Genomic DNA, 22,263 nt, shown 5'->3' with positions numbered 1-22,263 from the left:
AATTAAACTTCGACCGTCATTCGAGCATTACTAACCTTAAGCAAGAACTTCTTAATTTAATTATAATTGTTGGGGTTTAACGTCCCAATAGCACGATATGATTATGAGGAACACCGAAGTGGAGGGCTCCGGAAATTTCGACCACCTGGGGTTCTTTAACGTGCACGTAAATCTAAGTACACGGGCCTCAAGCATTTTCGACCCCATCGAAAATGTGGCCGCCGCGGCCGGAATTCGATGCCTTGACCTTCGGGTCAGCAGTAGAGCATTAAGCAAGAACTTGACCTACAGCCATTGGAAGCCCGTCACTCTTTTTCATTTTTACGTCTCCTTCATAAATACGTTCATGTTCTGCCGTGTCATCACTTACTAATTCACACCCCTACGCGTACATCACGACGTTTACATAACGGCCTCAGCATTATAGTTTTTGGAAGGACTCAAGCTTTTAATTCATCTGCACTACCACGCGCAATCGCACTATGGAACGATCTTCCGAAGCTATTGCCACAATCACTGACTGTAACTATTTTCGTAAGCAACTAAACAGATATTTTAATATTGTATAAGCTTTTCATTGGATACTGCTTTACTGCTCTTGGCCTGTATTGTACTTTGGTTTGTATTTACTGTGCTTCGTATTTTGTTATTTATTGCTCTGTACCCCCCTCACTCAATGCTTCTTCAAAAGTCGTGCGATCTACCTATTCTAAATAAAACATAAAAATAAAAACGCCAGGCCTGTGCGGAAAGCGCAGCACAGTCACAGCGAAAGCTGGAAGAGCGGCATTTCTAGAGCCCGTTATAAACTCTCTTGTGGCAACTAATACAAGTTCACTTGCAAGGTATCCACTACGCCATAAATCATAAATTTTGTGAACTTGGGAAGCACCCACTACGCCATTATTCGTCATTCTTCGTAGAAGCGAGGTACCATCTGTAAGGCATTATGTGCACTTTGTCGATGGGACGGCTGATGACGATTAATAATTATGGCTGAGCCTTCTGTAATGGGTTGGAAGCTTTAAACGACCCACTAGTTACGTAATTCGCGTTGTATGACGCCCGATCGCTATTTCACTCTTCCACCACGCTATATAACATACGTTAACGTTAAAGGGACCGACAACTGCCCAGAATATGAAATGAAATGACTCCACGGACGGAAAGATTGTCCGTCGTATTAACTCAAACCAACCCTGCTTTTTTCGTTAGAGGCGGATTTATATTTTTATTTCTTAATTGAAAGTCGCGAAAAATGACCTGTGGCGCCGCAGCCGTCGACAAAGTGAATGCCCTTGGCGCCCGACGCGCATGCCAGGCACGTTCAACGATGTTCTGGTATCTTGTAAGATAAAGTAACGACTATAATTTTTTTTCTTGGCGGCCACAATACGGCGGCGACGGTGGCGTACGATCGGTAACCAAGTGACGATCACAAACCAACCAGTTATTTGTCCGAAATACACTAGTGAAGCTCTAGGGCAAAGATTAAAATTTTAGGATCGAAGTGTCATGGATATAGGTTTCTCATTTTCCAAGGAACTGGGGTGGAGGAGGAGTTGAGGAGGGGAGTCAAGTTGCATTTACTTTTTTGCACAAGATAAAAAAATAAATATGGTTTGCTGCGACCAAAACTCAAGTTCGGAAGTTTGTTTACAGAAGGTTCATCAGTATGGTACATGTCTAGAACAAAATGACGTCGCTGATGAAGAGCGGCTGTAGCAGCCATACACCTAGAAGTAGAAACATGACCAAGATACATGCTCCTGTTGCACATCATACGATCACAAGAAGAGAACTGGCATCGAGCAAAAAGAGTATGGAATTTTCGATATACATTCGGCCTTTTCGGAAAACGATCTATAACTTTCTAATTGGATATTGACTAGCTTCGTTGCTTCAAATGTTAGTTAATTAATTTTGCCTAATTAAGCAATTAATCAGAACACGAAAATTGTGTGTGTGTGTCTAACTCCATGCAATAGTCGGGAACATGAATTTAGTCGCGTCTTCATAGAGTGCGTCGGCATATTTTTAAAGGCTAATGTTAGTTGGGGCACCCTGCATACTACCTACACACGCATGCACGGAATGCGAACCTCCCCCCTCCCCTCCCGAAATAAAATCATGGATACTCTTTTAATGACATCGTTCATATAGAGACCCTCTTGGTGTGTTCTTTCATACGAGTACCGTAACCTGTCATCAAGCCAAGTCTCACCGCTATTTGCGGATGTCTGCTGGGGCTTGTACCGTCGAATTTGTCCACTATTTAGAATCCCCTTTCCTAATTATCACAAGCCAAGCTTGGCGGCCCGTTCGCGGGCACTCTGAACCCTACGTGGGACTAGCCGGGTGGCGCGGGGTCTCCCCTGCGTCTTCTCTGGACCCCAATAAAGTTTGCATCATCATCATCATCCTAATTATCACAAAACATGCGCACCGCAGACCGCACTCACCTGTCTCGTTTATAAGAGTGGTGACCACGCATTTTTCTTGATGCCCGTATAGAGCTTCATGCCACCCTGCAGTAATGATAACCAGAGCAACATCCATTCACACACGTATAAAAAATTATGGAAATAATTTTCAGCTTCTTATTCAATGATTCCATTTACACTGCCGTTCTCGTTTAAAATAAAAGGCAAATTGTTTTAAACGCAGTCTTGTGCAGTGGTCCATACATATTCAGATGTATGGACGGTGTGCATGTATTTCCAATAAATAACCTCTTCAGCACTGTGCGCAAAATCGTGCGCGCCAAGTGTGTGTGCCAAAGGCGAACGAGAAAGAAACGAGATTCCGACAGATCCCACGCATTGCGGGAATCGATTTCATGCGAAGCAGTCAGCGAGTAGCTGCCTATGCCGCATTTCTTGAACTTGAGATAAGCGTTATGATGTGGATCGACGTGTTCTTGCAAAATGAGCAGTTGTGGGCATATCGATGATTTACCAGGCACGTCGACTACACTGGCGCCTACAAGGTAGCTTATGGTCAGACGTGACGTCGGCGCTCACGTCAGAGCACAGACGCCAGTTTTATCGAAAGTAAGTGCAAGCTACGGTGCGATGATGTGGACATCATAAGGAGCGATCGCCGGCGTATTCCTCCTGGGTCGAGCAACGCTTGGCTATAGCTTGCCGAGTCATAGGGGTACGTATGTAATGTTTATTACATTGTTATAAAAGCGAATAGCCAACACTGCAGGTACAATTTATATTGCCCCAGCATGACGCCTGTATGGGGTCCTCTTCCGAAGCAGTTTAAAGCACTGACTTGGCTTTGTGGTAGAGTACTTGACTGCCATGTGGAATCCTTGGGTTCGATTGCGGCTCAAACCGCGATAGTTATTCTTTGCGTCCGTGGGGATTTTGCGCGTACTGACAAAGCCGCCGACGCCGACAAGAGATTTTCTTCGAGACAGGCTCGTTAACGCTATCGCGTCGAGATTTCAAACGTTGATCCTTGACGTCCCTGGGTTGACCTATACTGTGAAGCTGGAGTGGCGCATACCAGCGTTCCGCAGGCTGTGGTATGGGGGTATGCGCCGCACGTGACTGAGAGAAAGGGTTTCAGGTCGCACGCGACAGGCATGCCACATTATTCATGTCATGGCCCGTTAATCATGTACGTTCTTCATGCAATGCTAATTTTGGTATATACCAAGTTAAGGAGACGGCCACGAGAGCGCCCAGACATAGGCGGCTAGGTAAATAGATACAAAGATAGATAGAAACGGTCAAAGTGTCTTTGGTTCGCAAGGAAACCTTTGGGACTTAAAAAACTTTACTGAATGACTGGATTTCTTCAACTTGTTCATAAAGGTGGGTGGTTTCCTTAGTCCAGGTAGTCGTGCCTCGAAGCACCGACAAAAAAATCTTTCTACTGCATTTGAATACTTAGGAATTATCAGAATGTTACGAATAATATGTGCAAAGTGCTTCAATAAAACGAATTTTACTCCAACTGTCAGTACGTCGTCGTCATGTAACGGGCTCCCTTATTTTAGTTTATATGGAAGTGTTTTAAAACATGGGGCACATTTTCGAAGTGACTGGACAGGTGCTTTCTAAGTATGTTAGACGATCTTGCAAATAGTTTACGCGGAGTCTGTAAACCTCCTGCAAACTTGACGAAAGTCACTAGAGAATGGAAAATTCCTGGAAGGTTCTGGCGGCTACGCGTTTTTCCCAAATGTGAAGATGCTGGAATCTGCTTAGAGCTAAAGTTTCTGCGGGACATACTAAATCGGCACCCATATGGGAACGAGATAGTCGCTAGCAAGCGCTCCTACTGCCCAATCTGAGTTTTAATAACAATTTACGGGGTTTTACGTGCCGAAATCGCGATATGATTATGAGGCACGCCGTAGTGAAGGGCTCCGGAAATTCCTACCACCTTGGGCTCTTTAACGTGCACCTGAATCTAAGAACAAGGGCCTCTAGGATTTCGCCTCCATCAAAATACGACCGGGATCGAACGCGCGTCTTTCGGGTCAGCAACCGAGCACCGTAACCAATGTGCCACAATGGCGGCTGTATGAGTTCTACCTTGCCGAAACAGTGCACCCAACGTGCTCCAACAATGCACGCAAAGTACCGTACTCTCTTTGCAACGTCCGGATGAAACTGCAAGGAAGCGAAGAGGTGCCGCTTCTCCTCACAAGCACAGGCCGCAGCAGCAAGCACACGGATCGGCAGAAGAGCCGCTTCGGCTCCGTTAATCTCGGCTGCTGAGCCGAGCAGCCGCGGCGTCAGCCCTGTATCAGCAGCGGGTCCCGGGATGCTATATAACCGGGCCCGGTCGGCGGCACAGAGCAGCACGCTCGGTGGTTCCCGTGTACGGCCCAAGGATGCGTGTCCTCTGTGGTCTCCCGCTGCTGCTTCTTGCAGGTGAGCAGCGCCGCTCGGCGCAGGGGATACGCGGTGAAGCCCTTCGCTCGGGCTCGTCCGGGGACTATTTTTCGGAGTACGCGTTCTCGGAGAGGACTGTAGCCATCGCCCGCCGCTCGCTGGTCCCTTTGCTCACTGACCGACTGGCCCGTCAACGCCCTTGGAATATAGACGGACAAGCAGTGGTTACGTACTCCTAGCTATGACATCGTTCCGTGAGGGACTCGGAATTGTGGGGTTTGACGTCACGGAGCTTCACAGACGGTTGGTTGGTTTGTAAGGTTTAACGTCCCAAAAGCGGCTTAGGCTATAAGGCAGGCCATAGTGGGGGACTCCGGGTAATTTCAACCACCTGAGGTTCTTTAACGTACACTGAAATCGCAAACGAGCCTCAAGCATTTCGCTTCCATCGAAATGTGACCGCCGCCAGGATCGAATCCGCGTTCACAGATAGGTTATGAGGGACACCCCACTGTAAGGTTTCGTGTTCCTTAAGATAAAGGTGGGTTTTTTACGTGCTCCAAGAGGGTGGCAAACGGGGGTCTTCGCGTTCCGCTCCCATCGAGATGTGGCTTCCGTTGCAGGTATCGAACGCACGACCAGGGTAGCGCAGCCCACAGAGAAGTCGCGATAGGCATTATGCCTCGAGTAAAAATGCCTCAGCGAGGCTTCAGGCCATGGCTTAGGCTAGCTGGCCATGTGCGACTGCAAGCGTGACTTGGTCACAAGTTTTGAGACCTAATGGAGAGTAAAGAGGGAAAGCGAATTTGCTATTCATAGTTGCTGTTTTGTAGATAATAGAATAAGCAATAACGTCGTCTGAAGAAGGTTAGAAAAGGTTAGGTAGAATATCTATGTATAGCCGAAGGTTTATTACCGCGCCACTGACCTAAAGCAGCCTTAAAAGTTTCGTCGCAGAAGGTGTTTATTTCATTGAAAGAAGAGCCCGTTGTAGATCAGTGGGGCTGTAGCGTGATAGAAGTCACTCGATCGATGGCATACAGTCACTGCTCCGTACGCTCTAATCTGGACGCTGTTGGAGTAACAGCAGGAATCGCAAAGTCCTGGTGCCTGTCCTGGCTGTAGCTATTGAGCGCTTACCCGTGTCCGAAGTTTGGGGCGTCTGTTGTAAATAATGTAATGGTAAGACACGCGTTTCAACATGCTTTCGTCTATATGCATTGTCGATTTAGTTGGCCGCAAGGTTCGCAGTAGCCATCAAAGCCAACGCAAGCAGATAGCTGCGTGTTTCACCTCAAACCGAACTCTAACTGGAATAATGCAAGCGATGGCTGTAATTTAAATGATGATTTTAATAACGTGTAATCGCTAGGGTATTACGTCCCAAAACAGCGATATGATTAATATATAACAATATCTGGGTTTAACATACCAAAAGCACGATATGATTATGAGAGACGCCGTAGTGGAGGGCTCCGGAAATATCGACCACCTGCGGTTCTTTAACGTTCATCTAGACTTAAGGAGACGAGCCTCTATCATTTTGCCTCCATCAAAATGCGGCCGCCGTGGCCGGCATTCGATCCCGCCACCTTCGGACAGCAGTCGAGCCCGGTTAACCATTCGACCACCGCGGCAAGTAATCATGATTTTTTTTAAGGAAGCGACTGCACTTTCACATGGATCCAACAAGATTCTGCGATTTTCATTGCGTACAGTGATCGCCTGCACGACAGCTTTTCTAAGCTTACCCGTTACATTGTTCCTTCATGATTGTACCTAGCTGTGCAGAGTTAACTCGTCGACGACTGCGGCCTGTCAGTGGTGCGCAACAGTCACGTGCTACGATTAAATAACAGCGTCGATTAAATTATGATGTCTTGTGAACAAAAACCACGGTCTGATATGAGACACGCAGTCGTGGTGAATCGAAGATTTACGCTGATGATTCGTAAATTTCAACGCGATGCAAAATTAAGTGCACGAACGCCGTTGCATTTGGACACTCATGAAAATATGGCCGCCGCGGCTGGCATCGAACTGGCGACCTAGAGCTCAGTAGTGTGACGGTACGACCACTAGGTTATAGCGGCAGGTAAGCGTATGCACAAGCTTGCGTCACTTATGAACATAACACAATCGCTTACGTTGTGTAGCAGGAAAAAAATTTCATAATAAAGAAAATACCGTACACGGAGCTACACTAACCTAAAGATAATCGATGATGCCAAACAAGAACTCAAGACCGCGAACGCGCGTGCGACGAAAACCGCCAGAGTCGGTTAATTGCTCATCTCCATTTTGCGGCGCACTACTTAACTTTGCTATCAAAATTTAGTAATTTGGTCGAACCTTGAACATATTGTGACAGCCCACAATTCTTACGTTGTGCTTATGAAAGATAGGTGGCACTTCTGCTTTCACTTATTGTATTCCCACGATTTTTGTTTATTTTTTTGCGGCTGTGCGATGTTTAATCTCAACACCGCAGAAAACAAAGGCATTCGCATGCCGTTATCTTTATTCATAGCAGGAATAACGTAGGCAATACACATTCAACAAATAAGCAACGCTACGTCAGTTTCAAGAAATAACATAAAAAAAACTCTTTGAGTGTGAGCAAAGCTGGTTAGGAAATCAAACAGAACTTGTTCGAAAATGTTGCCATTTGTCGTATGCTCTAAGACCGATATAACTTCGAGTGTAGGTCGTTAAAATCAGGGAAGTGTTCAGGCTGCTGTTGATACATGTTGTGTACTAACTATTATCCCCTTGACTGTACTGAAGTTACGTAATCAATTATATTCATTCCATTTTTCTTTCTTTTTCAGCTGCGGCAAATGGCGTCCTCTTCGGTGAGTATCTTCGACGATTAAAAAGCGACATCTCAGTGTATAACTATATAAATGTAAAATATTCATTTCTACATTGCGAATTCAAAATAAACACATGCCAGCGCACGGATGACGCGGTTGTCAAAACGTCACTTTATTTACTTGTAACTAATTCGCTACATAGGGTTCTTGCGTTATCACGATCCTTACACAAAGCTCGCCAAGCCAGGACCTATAGCAAGAATCTGTGCTTCTCTGCCACTTGCTTAAAAGAGCCGCATTGCCGACAGCAGGGGCGTAGCCAGAAAAATTTAACGGGGGGGGGGGGGGGCACCTCCTTGATCTGGAGTGGGGGTCGGGCAGGCAGATGTGATAGAGCGTCATATTGAGCTCTGTATGCAATGGCAAACTAAAGTTTCGGGGGGAGGGGGCCCGGTGTGCCCCCCCTTCCCCCCTGGCTACGCCACTGGCCGACAGTGAATATTTACAGTAAGAATTTGCGAGCACACCACTTGTAGGGAAACAGCTTTAACTTACTTTTCCAGCCGAACGACGAAGTTTTCGAAAAACAAAAAACAAAGAGGTTGCCGGTGAACATTGGGCCCTCAGAGACTTGTTGGTTCTCCTGCGATCGCAACTGGCTTGCAATCGTAGCGATATGACACAGAGACCTCAGTCACGGGGCGAGCAGAGGTGCGCTCGCCTTCTCCCCATCCCCTCGAATTTATCCACAATAAGGCGAGCCTTCCCACGCCCCCAATGCCGTATAATTTAGCAGCCCCAACTACAGGCTGAATTTCATTTTAGTTAAGTAACGCAGTGGTGGAATTAACCTTGCGTAAATAAATTTCCAAATTTTTATCGCTGCATTGTTGGACCTATTCCGTGTGCCTCCCTCATTGCACAGTTAGTTCCCCTTTCTGCCCCTGCCCCCCCCCCCCCCTCTCTTCCTCCCGCCCTACTCCTGGGAAAATAGGAAGCTACGCCTCTTAAAGGCATACGAGATGCGATAACTTGTAGATAGGAAGGAGAGCGAATAGGTCAAAGACCATCAAATTTTCTGCACCCAACACGACCACCGACAAAGAAAAAAACTACCACATGGCAATGCGTGTGCATCGCAGACGTGGTGCCTCCGACCCAGTCGGGCGGCGTGGTCTACAAGGTTCGGGCCACGGTTGCCCTGAAGAGCCCCGACCTGAGCGTGACCGAGGGCGCGGGACTCCAGTACGCGGGAGACCTGGCCCTCTACTCGTCGGGACAGGACACGTACTTGGCGCAATTCCTCAACTTCTCCGTGGTCAAGCACGAGAAGCTGTACGGCGGCCTGGACAACCTGACCGCCGTGCCCCTCAACGAGTCGGTGCCGCTGTTCAACGAGAGCAGCGCGGTGGACTACTCGCAGAAGTTCCGCCTGCCCGTCAAGTTCGTCCTCAGCGCCGGCAAGGTGAGGCGCCACAACGTCCAAACAAAGAACAGTGTCCTATCTAATGGCACGTGCGGGTCATCCTTTAGTTCAGACCACTCTGGCAGGGCTACAGACGTCATGTAAAAAGAGGAACAAAGAGTGGCTGCTAGCGCAATTAAGCTCCTTTGATAATAAGAACGCGGGATAACAACTTTCACATGTGATACATTCTCGTAGAAGAGCTTTAAAGCTGTTTCTAACGCTGTACGCAGACAGCGCAATAAGTGCAATGTACAATGGCACTAACGAATTTAGATTATAGAAATCGGTTGGCCACCTGAATAAGCGTCTATAACTCTATAACCGCCTGCCCAGCTAGCGTAATAAGTACAATTTACAATGACAGTAACAGAGTTAGATTATAGAAATCGGTTGGCCACCTGAATAAGTCCCTCTATTATTAACGGGCATAGTTACTTTCACCAGCACGACAAACAAGTCTCTACTAAACAGACATTTGAGAAATAATTATACCTAGTGTGCAATTCAGTGTTAATTATGTATACGCCCACAAAAACTTCTACAATTTCTCGAGACGCGTCGAAAATGACTGCCCCTAGCAAGCGTAATGTGGTTGTTACTGATCAAAGAACTACGCTTACAGAAAAAGACCCCCAAATAACATCATACGGATCCGTCAGCCTTTTCGATGGGGTAGCCCTTGCATCATGCCTTACCTGACGTGTGCTTGTGCGCATACGCTACATTTCGACAGGTGGTGAAGTACGAAGTCAGCCCTGAGGTCCCTGTCTGGGCTCTCAACGTCTACAAGTCCGTGCTGACCCTCCTCCAGAACCAGGTTGAGACTCCCCAGGAGGTTCCGGTCGCGGCCGCCTATTACGAGGTAAGCATCACGCCGAATTGAGGGGGATCGATAACAGGGCACCGCTATTAAAGGGACACTGAAGAGAAAAACGATTTTTCTCTTAGTAACTTACTCTCTCACAATACCAAAATCACCACGCTTGCAGCGAGAATACGCTTCGCAAGCGAGAAAACGCGCCAAAACAAAGTGCGGGTGGCGACGCCACTCTGAAATTCCCACACCAATCACCGTGACGTCATAGAATTTGACGGCGTCTACTGGGATCTATGTAGTACCTAATGGGTAAAAGATGAAGTACGTTGTTCTCTAATGGAGTTAGAGGCTTAACATACCAAGTTTGAGGAAACTTCGTTCATACAACGTCGCCAAAGTAAGAAAAATACACTTTCAAACACGTGATGTCACGCGCGGATATTTCGGCTCGAAGTTAAAAAAGTGAAACTCTGACCTCGATTTTCTCCTATATTATAAACCTACGATGGCGAAGTTTAGAGTCATCAGAGTAAAATTAATCAATATTAACAGATTCATTGTTTCACTTTAGCGTCTCTTCAACTGGTCAAGCTTGAGCTCTCAAGCTGCAGTAGAGAACGACGCGCCGCCTAAAACACGCAGCTGAAGCAAACAGAAGGACAACCGGATGATGTCTGCACAAGGTGTGAACACGCGACATAGCCTTACGATTTAGCTTGACTGTTAGAACGTGTTATGGGTTTTATGCGTTACAGTAAGGAGCTTAGCCCTACAAATCTAAAACATTCGCTTCTACTAAAGCATACGCGCATACTGTTCTTGAATTCCTGGGTATGCCAAGATATTAAATAGCTGGAGCCGCGACAGCACCGTCTTCCGGTGCTGTCGAAAATTTTCAGTTTTGCTTGCATATATATACATGCGCACATACAAACGCACGCACGAACGTACATAAAGTATGGTTGAACCCCCCCCCCCCCCCCCCGAAAAAAATTTCTGGCTACGCCCCTGGTGCGACCATCCTGCTCACTATCGAATTCCACCCTACCACCAGATCCGCCATCTCGTCAGCTCAGTTTGACTGACGGAACTGCTATGGCTTCGCTCACTCGCTCAAGACGCCAACGTGGCGGAATTCATCAGTCTCACGTATACAACTTTAATACGTTGAACTATCTTCAGAGACACGTACGTTAAAGTATTATTGCCTTTGCATCGTCGAAACGAAGAGCCCATATTATGGCCTTCGACCATTGTAACGAGGCGTTATCTTATCAGACAGAGACCCACGAATCGAGTTGATAAGTCATCTGGTCCCAGTATTCCATAGGTTGACATGAAAAGTGGAGTACACTCAGACTCATTCAAGAAATATATTTTGCGCTTAGGGGTCACTCAGGCTCATACTTACCAAAATATTACTCACCCAGACTCACTCGGACTCACAGCTCGATCTGAGACTGAGTGAGTCTGGGTGAGCCGGCTCATGAGTGAGTTAGCCGAACTATTTCGTACTGACAAAACTTTTCGCCAATGAGCTTGCCAAAGCTGGTAGACTTTGCATATAATGTGTCCAACATCAAATCAGGGATGGCTGCAAACTGCACTTCCCAATAACTGACTGCCCACGAGCTTCTAATGAATACGAACCCTGATTCCTTCTGGCTGGCGCGGGTATTAACGATGTCGTGAAAACTGGGATTGATAGTTCACATGGACGCATTTCCCGTGCGCAGGACGGCGTGAGCGGACACTGCCGCGTCACCTACGAGGTGCACTCGCTGACCAAGTTCCTGCCCACCGAGGGCAAGGTGTACAACGTGACCAAGACCAAGTACCTCGACGACTGCAAGCTGCCCCGTCCGGTGCACAGCGTCAGCGGCGCCTACAGCAAGGGATACCCCGCCGTGTGCGCCAAGCACCTGCCCAACAACTTCCTCCCGGGATTCCAGGAGGACACGTCCGCTTACGAGAGCAAGCCGCTCGTCGGATGCCCCGAGGGACTCAGCCCGGTAAGGAGGAATCATTGACACAAGGTGGAGCATTCAATACGCCTAGTGAACCCTTTCAATGCGCCTGCCATACACATCTGAACATTATTCACTCAAACGTCACCTATAAAATCGTAATTAATCCGATCGCCGAATGTAATGAAGTAATGTAACCGAGTAATTTTAAGAAAGTTGGTCATTACCTTCCTAATTACTTTTGACTAAATTATAGATTGTCCGCTCCCCTTATGGCATAAAAATTGACCTAAAAAGGGGAAAGAAACATAAGAAAGACAACTTAATCTTAGTGCAAAACATTAAGCGTGGGACGTTGAACAATGATTTCAGTGTAGATGTGTTACAACTAAAGCGAACATGAGTTAGTGACTGGATGATGACCTTTTGGTACTGTAATTTCAAAGTAACTTCATTGCTTTTCAAAAGTAAAACTAAAGTACTGTCATTACCTTCGGCCAGCTGTAATTTGTAAAGTAATCCATTACATTTTAAATATTTTAGTAAAGTAATTAGTAATGTAATTTAGTTACTTTTCAGGAGTAATCTTGCAACTTGCCCCTGCTACTTGTTCAGGTCGACTCCGTGGTGACCGCCCACGAGGTCTCCTACTACAACGTCAGCGGCAGCCTCCTCGAGAGCGCCCTCTCCGACAGTCTCGCCGTCCTGCCCCTTCTCACCACCAGGGTCGTGGTTCGTACGCGCCTTCAGCTCGAGCTGGCCTCCCTCTCGGTGCCGCCGACCAACCCCGTGGCCTTCAACGGCGAGCCTCACACCTCCCTCGAGCACCAGCTGCCCGAGGTCGCCGAGTACCTCGATCTCCCCGTCTACAGCTACCTCGTGGGAAGCCCCGAGCAGGTCAAGCCCGAAGTCTTCACTCAGGTCCTCGAAGAGGTCGCTGAAGAACTTGTCAGCGTCGAGCTCGACACTGAGACCAAGAAGACTCCCGCGCTCATGCTCAAGCTCGTGCACATGGTCTCGCTCCTCAACACTGACCAGCTGAAGCAGGCCCTGCCCCAGTCTCTCCTCGCCAACACCAGCGTGCTGGAACCCAAGCAGCAGGTCCTCAGGTACGGCCCGAGCACCAGCTGCCTCGAGCACCAGCCTTTGAACATAATTAGCAATCACAAATGGTTTCAGAAGAGATATTGTCACGCTTACTTTATTGACCTCAACTTCAACGTGACAGAGGTTAAGAGTAATTTCGTATGCGTATCACTAATGGAGGAATGGAACTATGTCCTGCAAATAGAAGCTCCGAGAAAAGGGTACCTACGGTTGATGTTAATCCGAAATATCGAACAGCTGCCTAAATGGTGGTTAAAACACACTGAGCCTATTATTAGCTACGGTTTAGTGGGATCTTGAGATCGATTATCGCATCCAGTCATTAGACAACAATGAAGAGATGAGTCGCTCTGTGACAGCCACCGCCGCTCTCTAATCTAATAAAAACCAAGCAGGACGTACACAACCCTACAAATAGGCACGGGGATAGTGGGAGGAGTGGTTGGTCTACCATTGCCATTTGATTCCAGTGCGCAAAAAAATGATACCTTCGGTCTGTGCAATGAGCGTGTGCGGAAGTGGAAGCCCATACTTTCGCTTCATTTTGCAGGGCCCTGTACGTCGACCTTCTCGGCAAGGCCGGAAGCAAGTCCGCCGTCGAAGTGGCTGTCCACCTCGTTAAGCAGCAGGTGCTGAGCTTGTACGAGGCTACCCGCCTCCTCCGTGAGCTCTCCGTCTTCCAGGCTTACGTCGACAAGGACACCGTCGAGCTTCTCTTGGTAAGCATGGCCGTCGGAGCTCATGCAATTCTATGTCCGAAAGCTGCCCGCCACACTACTCCAAACTCAACCGGGTTCAGTGCGTTCAAAGCGGCAACTACAAACAGGCACCTACACTAACCTCGTCATTATGCATAAGATCTACCCTGATTTACAAAAGACCAAGCCATGTAGGTACCGTACTAGTCGGACCACACTAGTTCATATTCTCTGAGAGTGTCCAGCACTCATTGCCAAAACTGGAGACGCGGTTCCCAATGAGGACAGTCGGGCGCATTGGCGGGCCGCGCTGCTCAGCTCAGGACTAGACCGCCAACTCTGGGCGATCCAGCAGGCCAAGAAGCTGCTGAGACACGGTCTCTCGGCCGGCTCCTAGGCGGGAACCCAGCCCGGAAACCTGCAAGAACTGAATAAAGTTATTCACCCACATTCTTGGCGGCAATTAGCTAACGCTTCTTCTCACGATTTATTCATTGTCGAAAATGAGGAAAGAACGTGAAAGTGGGCTTAGCACCGTGAATACGCACGCGCGCATAAAACGAGGAGAGAAAAACATTTACAAATTTTGTTACCAAGGCCATTGGCATCGGCATTTGCGAGCCCACCCAACCGATTGCGTAAGCGAACAAGCTCACGAACTTCAAGCGATTAAACGTAATCAACTGAAGTGCCTGTACAAACGGGGCTACAAGCTCGTCAAGTTGCACAGGTGCAACTTTTACTTGCTGTCCTACCGTCAACATTTGCTGTTCATGGTGGCTCGTTTGCTGTTCAAGTAAACTCGTTTTACTTCAGTGATGTCTTTGAGCGAAAACATCACATGTTGGCTCAAGGATGACACATTATGAATACATCACAAAACCATTGGGGGCACTTCTTTACAGGAGCTCTGCAAGGCCACCGAGACCGTTCTGCACCCCCTCGTCAAGGTCGCCGTCTGCGACACCCTCGGTGAAGCCGTGAAGAAGGCCTGCCCCACCAAGGTCCACTTGGAAGCAGTGCCCTACCCGACCTACAAGAGCAGCTGGCGTCGCATCCCCAAGCTCAAGACCCGCTACGAGCAGACTCCCGTGGTGCCCAAGCACCTGCTGCCGTACGAGTCCGTCGAGAGGCTGGTTCTTCCCCAGGAGAAGCAGTGCACCGTCGCTGACCTCTACGAATACGTTAACGTAAGTAACGAACCGCAAACGCATTCACTTTACGGTAACCAAGCTAGCATCGCGTGCCTCCGGCGCTGTGGTATAGCTTGACATCGTGTTTTATACCTAGCACTCACAGTTCACAACTAGTACATCATATGTAATCAGTGCCCACAAGTGGCCTCTATGCGATGTAGTTTCAAGAAATCATCCATGCGGCCTCTAGTAACTGTTTTCCACCGCTCTGACTACGCAGTGCTAGATCAAAACTAGAAACCGAAGGCACATGGCTGCATTTTACTTTTTTCAAGCCTAACAAATGGTGCCGGGTGACTTCAAGCAAGCACCGATCGAACAATAGTAAGCAGTTGATACAAAGCGCTCAAACAGTAGCTCTGCATAGCTGCATTAAAACAAGCATTACGTACTTCTTTGTTAATGATACGCCACCTTTGTTAATGATATATGTGCAATATCAGAATTGACAAATTTTTTATCTTGTGAGCAATTAGGCCTTTGAAAAGGACGTTTTTGTCAGATGCACTTAAGACAGATCGAAAATACCCCGTTTTTAAATAACGTTGTAATTGTATTCTGGAACGTAGCTGCTCCACAAAAGAAATCGAATTTCATTGTTCTTCATTCGCAGAGGTTCTATGGCACAGGAGATATCAAACAACTTGATTGATTTCACTCTGTACACCAAATCTTCCTGATCAAATTGATAAGATGATGATGCTATCCAATCCACCAGGCTCTTGAGGAGGCCCTCAAGGTCACCAAGGACTTCAAGGTCCTGGTCGGCTACCTGAACGCTCTTGGCAAGGTCGCCAAGCCCGAAGTGCTGCCCGTCCTTATGAGCTACCTGAACGGAAGCGCCGAGAACCTCTACGAGCTCGCGGAGCAAGAAGAGGATGTCACCGAGACTGTCTACTTTGTCAAGAAGGCTGTTCTCCTCGCTCTCAGCCACGTTGTGGAGTACTTCCCCAAGGAGGTCAGTATACAAAACAACCAGAGATGTTACGTTGCTAACAAAAATAATGGATGCCATGAGAGCCTTCTACCGCGTTGCGATGCAATCAACAAAGTACCTTCGAAATTACTTGATGCTTGGCGGGTTTCTTGTGGAACCAAATGCAAAAACAAAGTCGGTATTTTTCAAACTGCCTTACACAAGCCGTGCTTATTATACGGCTTAAGCGCACGGAACATTTAGGAACAATGTTCACTCTGCACAAGATATATGGGTTTGTGCAGTTTTTTGTAGCCGGACAACTATGCTAACGTTAGCTTCCACAAAATTTACAAAATGCAGGTTTCACGTGAACCTTGCAAAGGGCTCATTCACGTGAGGTTACGTCCAACCATTCAGTGTTCTGTAGATACCATGATGCCTCTCCCCGAACCGCAGAAATGCGGGGTAGGAAGTTCGGCGAGCTACCTATTGCGATGATAATCGACTCAGCCACTCCTACGAATATGCGCGGGCGCATAGCTAACGCTTGTCTGACACGGTGTTCAGGTGAGCCCCCTGGTCCGTACCGTCCTGCTCAACGTCAGCGAGCCAGTTGACGTGAGGACCCTGGCCTTCGACGTCTGGCTCAAGTCCGTGCCCACCAAGTGGGACCTGCAGACTGTGTCCCTCGTTGTCAAGCTTGACCGCAGCCTGGAGCTTAAGAGCTACGTCTACTCCGCCCTCGAGTCCGTGGTCAAGGACAAGCACCCCGCCAACCACGTTCTGTAAGGACACTGCGTAACATTCGCATGCTACGTTATACGCTTGCACCTTGTTGGGAACCGACAACCCGGGAGAGATGGGGGACCAAGGACACCAACTTTGTATGCAGAAAACATGCGCTACCTCAGACAACTATACGATAAAAACTTTGGCGGTGAGGTACTTAGGCGACCCCCATTCATTAAATGTCACGCTTCAGACAACGATTATTAGGACTTTAGTTCAGGGAAATGGCGTGCTTCAACAGCCAGGGTTATGAAATGAAGGAGGATTATGTCGATAACGGCGAATAGCGAGGCGAACAGTTTTTGCGATGCTTATATTTGCATCAGTCCTCTCTAAACAACACGCTATGCCGCATCGTTTTACTCAACAGTCACGGCATACTAAATGTTATGACTCTTCTCTAGATCTTAAACGTGTTATGCAAGCGAAAATTTACAACTGCGGAAATTTACTGAATGACATCAGACTTCTTACACCACGGTAGCAGTCGTTTCAGTTTTTGACACGAGGGATGCCGTGCGTAGTTGATGTCATTTTTCAGCATCACACCTCGGGAATATCTTCATGACGACAACTATTTCGCCTAGATCGCGCGACGTAGATGTTCCCTACGTGTAGCAAACCTTGTCAGACAGTAGAGAGAGAGAGAGAGAGAGAGAGAGAAATAAATGTAACGCAGAAAGGCAGGGAGGTTCAACAGAAGATAACTATCCGGTTTGCTACCCTGCACTGAGGAAAGGGTAATGGGAGGCAGACAAGTAATAAGGAGCAGTATGAGTCGACATTTCTCCGTTAAGGCTTCTTTGTTTGTTGCTCAAAATCAATAATTGGCTGGATCGCAAGGGACCACACTCAGGCATTAGGAAGCCAACACTTATGGCAATGCATTACAGAGGCCTCGCGGGACGACTACATAAAGAACTTGTTTCGTGAATGATTGTTACCATTGGCCAATCGTATCCGCTAATTATACAGGGGGCGGGGGTGTAAAGAAGGCACTGGCCCCTCCTCCTCTCCCAAGCCACACCAGCAGCTGCCCCTACAGCCCCACCGGCGCTAACTCCACACCCCCCCCCCCCCCCCTACCCATAAGACAAATTCCTGCCGACGACCACGGTCCGGTGTTATGATTTGCGAGAATTTTCGCTTTCGAGTAGTTCTAGGCCGGCAGCACTTTATGAATGCAGTCCCAGATGCCTTGTAATTTAGCACGCTAGTGAAACGTGCAGTAATAATTGTGTTCCCGTACTTCGCAGGGCTAGCCGCGTCCGTGGAGTCTTCGTGCACTTCGAGGCTCTGAACGTTGGTCCTCGCTACTCCAAGTACGTCAAGAAGACCTACTACAACGGTAAGCACGGCTCTATGCCACACGTGGCGTTTTGGTGCGTAACACAAGCCGCGATTGTGCGTTTCGGGTGACACCTGCCTTCGAGTATGCGCTAAGTCCGACAGGCATACAAAAAAATTGTACGTTAATTACGGAGTTCAAAGAGGCACTGGGAAAGGCAGCAACAGTCAAGTAATGATACTTATGCTTGGATGCTGGCTTGACATTTTTCAATGTGAATAACTTAGGTACCAGATGAGGCAAGTTGTCCTAATTAACGACTTCAGTTACGGCAGCACCCGGCGCTTACATGTCTGCACTTTAACTCCTAGAAGCTTATGAAAAGAAGGTGCAAGTATATCCCTACTCACGTAGGCATCGTACTGATTACGTCGCCACGATCAATTCTTGACAAAAACCAATAACCATCAAAAGCATGTGTTTGCTCAGTATAATCGGAACGGTTAGTTCTGAAGTGCCCTGTGAGCCTATGGAATAAACCACTAGTACAGCCAGGAATATGGATTCCTAAATGGCTCATTGGCCCAGGAAAGGATAAGCGAGATCAAAGCAATTATTGCATTCACTGAGCGTAAGAACTGGTGTAGGGAAAGGGATGCACTCGCGGATCAAGATGTTCAAGCGCGCCAGGACACTTTCTCGCCTTCGCTTTGCAGTCGCCAAGCAGTTCGGAGTCGAGTCTCTCTTCAAGCACGTCGCCAACAACGTTTCCTACTTCCCCACTCACCTCCACGCCGGACTGAAGTACAACCTCGGCCCCTACGTCAAGACCCTGCTCGAGGTTGGTCTCAGACTCAGAAAAACTTTTTTCGAATAATTACTTGAAGGAAATGGTTTCACGTGCCAAAACTATGGTGTAAACAAGAGGCATGCCATATAGGGGGACATGCACGCTTAATATCGACCACCCGGGGTTCTTTAAAAGGATACTGATGTGAAAATTTTCAATTGTCGTTTTTTTTGCGTCAAATGAAAGGCCAAGCCCTCAAGAGCCTAAAGAGGGTAGTGCTAAGCGCGAGTGCACCCTGAAAGGGTAATTGCGGTATGTTTTTAACAGCTACTTTTGGTTCCTACTGTGCCCTGACGTCACAACACGGTACGAGCTTCTCGTCAGGGGCTCGCACAATATATAGCAACATTTGCACGGCCGCTCCGCAATGGTGATGCACAAGCGATCATTTTTAATGTTTTGGTGAACCACAAGCGGCTATCTTGGAAGTTTTGGTAGCTGACGTCATTACAACTAGCCAGACTGCTGCGTGAAGTCACCAGAATTGGTACTGTAGCATGACGTCAAGCTTGTGTCGATGAGGTGCGCCATGGAAAAATTGACTTTAATATCAAGCTAAAATATCTTATCAGCATTTGCTGAGCTTCACACTTGCTCAGAGCCGTCTCTGCATACAGGTGATTTCTGTGGCAGAGTGAACTCACCTTAGAAAAAAGGTGTAAGTACCCCTTTAAGTAGCACGGAAGCACACGGCCCTTCTTTATTTCTTTTTTTTTTTGCATTTCATTGAAATGCAGCCGCCGTGGACGAGAATGGGAACCGCGCCCCCTTGATTAGTAGCGCGAACACCTCAACCACGGCAGGCAGCATTGAGACAGCGAAATCTCGAAGGAAAGGCTAAAGGTTATAAATGAAGCAACACTGACGTTCGACATATGCGGGTGCGAGACGAAGTGAAATCACCTACCTACCCTCAAACAAGGCAATGCCCCGTAGCAAGGAGTGTATTTAAAGCTGCAGCGGCTGGTCCCTTATTTCATCATGACTTCAAACCGATGAAAATTATCACGTAAAATGTTAAAAAAAGTCCAACAGCCTGTGCATCAGGAAGAAAAGCGTTGCGCCGTTCAGCAGTCCGCGTTCGAATTCTTCTCAGTACATTTTCGTTCCTGCACATTTTTCAAAGTTCTGTCATTTAGATTGACATCTCTTTTCGAAAAAGATACACAGTATATTGTACTGACAACTCTTTCCTCAGGAGCGTCAAAATGAGGAAATCTTACACCTTCTATGTCCCTTAGCCTGTTCCCTTGAACGCATCGAGCAGTTACTTCCGCCAAGGTCGTGTTCTAATACCGGAAGCAGAATGCGTCTCCAAACATAGCAAGCTTGAGAAAATAGAAAACGTTATTAAAGAGTCATAACATGATTGGTTTGATTTCGGTTGCGACGGCCCAGGACGCGGCCCGAGCTCAACGTGTCCTGGACTAAGGACGCCTCTTCTGAGCTCCCAACTCAAATAAAGACGTTTATTCTCTCTCTCACTCGAGCAGCTTTACACAAGAAGCAGCTACCTCTGTTGTGTATTGTCATTTCAACGGTTCAGTTCCATCGAAACCACTTGAACTGAGATGGTCCCGCTTTCCTAACGTGTCCCGCACTTTATTTTACCGTCTCACAGGGCAAGCTCCTGCTCAAGGGTGGTGAGAAGTTCCTTGCCGAAGTCTTCTCTACCTATGGCACCTCCACGCTGCTGAAGAGTGTCCCTACCAGGAAGATCGGGTCTACCTACGAGAGCGGCGCCAAGTACTCCGTCGTCAAGGAGGTAAGGCTAACGGCCAGCTCCCCGTGGACGTCATTTTGGTTAAATAGCAGAGACGTCATCTCGGCCCCCATACAACGTGTGCTAAATGAGTAGAAAGTTAGAAACAAACGACCAGCTAAAACACAACGTGCAGAGTAATAGCACTAACGGTACGAACAATCGCAACTCATGGCTGAAAGAAACGGAAAAAGAAACGTGTCCTCTGGTACTTCAAGTATGTTCCAGCTAGCCCAGCTTTCGAACTTACCCCTTGAACATCGGTTAGTGAAACATGATTTAGGTTCGCTTTGACACAGTCAGAAGGTAGGCTCTCGCAGAAGGCAGCAGTCCATTTCCAAAGACAAGTTCGCATGCGAGAAACAAATAACCAAGCAACGAATTTCGGTAACGTTCGAGGCTATGCATCAGTGTTTTGGCCTGGGGCCTACTCGTAGCGGCTATCGTTGTAAGGTGGTGGATATTCGGACGATGCTCCTACACAGGCGCCTGACACCTGACTATGTTCTTCCAGCTGAACCTTGAAGCCCGCAAGGTGGAATTCCCGAAGGCCGTGCTGTTCGCCAAGTTCCTCGGTGGAGACGCTGTGCTGCCCGTGGACAAGGAACTCTTTGAGCAGCTCAAGAGCGAACGTAAGTTATCTTTCAACGAATGCGCAGAAACTTGCGAGCAGACTAAAGAATAGTGGATCACTATGGGAGAACTATTTAATACCCCCGCTTTACATGGCTAAGTCTCGTTACGTTGAGGCGATACACCGTTAAAAGCGTTGATTGTGACACTGCACAACAGGGCAATGCAAATGTGGAGACGCGATAACGCGAAGTGTGCGTTACCACTATGAGTTTTAGGCTAACCTTCCAGTGGACATTAAACGGGCCCTGCAACACTTTTCAAAGTAGCCATAGAATGGCTTCACTAAAGGAGCTTATTGCCTGACGAATCGACCGCCGCAATAATTTTTCGAATCCGTCCAGACGAGCGGAGTTACAAAGATTTGTCGCACGCTGTAATTGCTTTTCCTCTTCTCTCGCCCCGACAAAAGCGCTGGAAGCTAAGTAGGGAGGGATAGCACAGGGGGAAAAAGGTACGTCACGCGCGCCTCGTGACCTTGAGTACTCTTTCTTTTTTTTTTCTTCGAACATGCGGCGTACTTCCCGTGCGATCGCGCGCGCGCGCGGGCAAATGACGGCCTGACCCGGCGGCCGCAGTAACTATCGAGCGCGCCATGTTCAAATCAGCCAATGGCGTAGAACTTGAGTCAATGACGTAGCGATTTTGGGTAAATAGCATCATCTGTCGAGAGAAGAGGAAGCGATTTTTTTAGCCGACTTTGAGAATTTATTGTAAATCCCAGGCCGCGTGCTCCGCTATAAAGTTTGGCTCGCGTGTTCTCGGGAGCCTCGGCTACCGATCGGCAGCGTTTTCTGATCATGCTGAAAAAGTGTTGCAGGGCCCCTTTAAAACTACCTCTTTCTCATTAACGTTGAACATTTATCTCTGCACCGCCACACCAATGCGTACATTGCGTTCCGTCACGTGCGTTATTGGTTCCTAGGCCTAGTACACGCACAAATTACCACAAGGAGTGGGCGTCTATGGACCGTAATACTGAAGCTTTCACAAAATGAACGATGACACACTGGCGTCTGGTTTTCGCGTGCCCATAGAAATTACTTGCCAATTGGGGATAGCGGGATGTAGAGGTCTATGAGGCCACCTGAACG

The 22,263-nt window shown here is 47.8% G+C and overlaps 1 protein-coding gene across 1 annotated transcript in view; it reads left to right on the top strand.

The window, feature by feature from the left end:
* Window positions 1–4,806: 4,806 nt before the first annotated feature.
* Window positions 4,807–22,263, top strand: part of LOC119405006 (vitellogenin-1-like) — a 29,388-nt gene continuing 11,931 nt past the window's right edge. The window contains 14 exon segments of the mRNA XM_037671754.2: window positions 4,807–4,898; window positions 7,691–7,714; window positions 8,818–9,140; window positions 9,877–10,005; window positions 11,697–11,972; window positions 12,543–13,036; window positions 13,585–13,753; window positions 14,638–14,922; window positions 15,647–15,886; window positions 16,415–16,632; window positions 17,893–17,984; window positions 18,641–18,765; window positions 20,396–20,539; window positions 21,051–21,168. Of these exon segments, the coding sequence (XP_037527682.1) occupies window positions 4,859–4,898; window positions 7,691–7,714; window positions 8,818–9,140; window positions 9,877–10,005; window positions 11,697–11,972; window positions 12,543–13,036; window positions 13,585–13,753; window positions 14,638–14,922; window positions 15,647–15,886; window positions 16,415–16,632; window positions 17,893–17,984; window positions 18,641–18,765; window positions 20,396–20,539; window positions 21,051–21,168 (2,677 nt within the window). The 5' untranslated portion in view covers window positions 4,807–4,858.

Source organism: Rhipicephalus sanguineus, chromosome 9 (genome assembly GCF_013339695.2).
Source record: "Rhipicephalus sanguineus isolate Rsan-2018 chromosome 9, BIME_Rsan_1.4, whole genome shotgun sequence".
Taxonomy (NCBI): Eukaryota; Metazoa; Arthropoda; class Arachnida; order Ixodida; family Ixodidae; genus Rhipicephalus; species Rhipicephalus sanguineus.
Note: the sequence above shows the minus strand (reverse complement) of the source record. Positions and strands in the feature narration are given on the sequence as shown.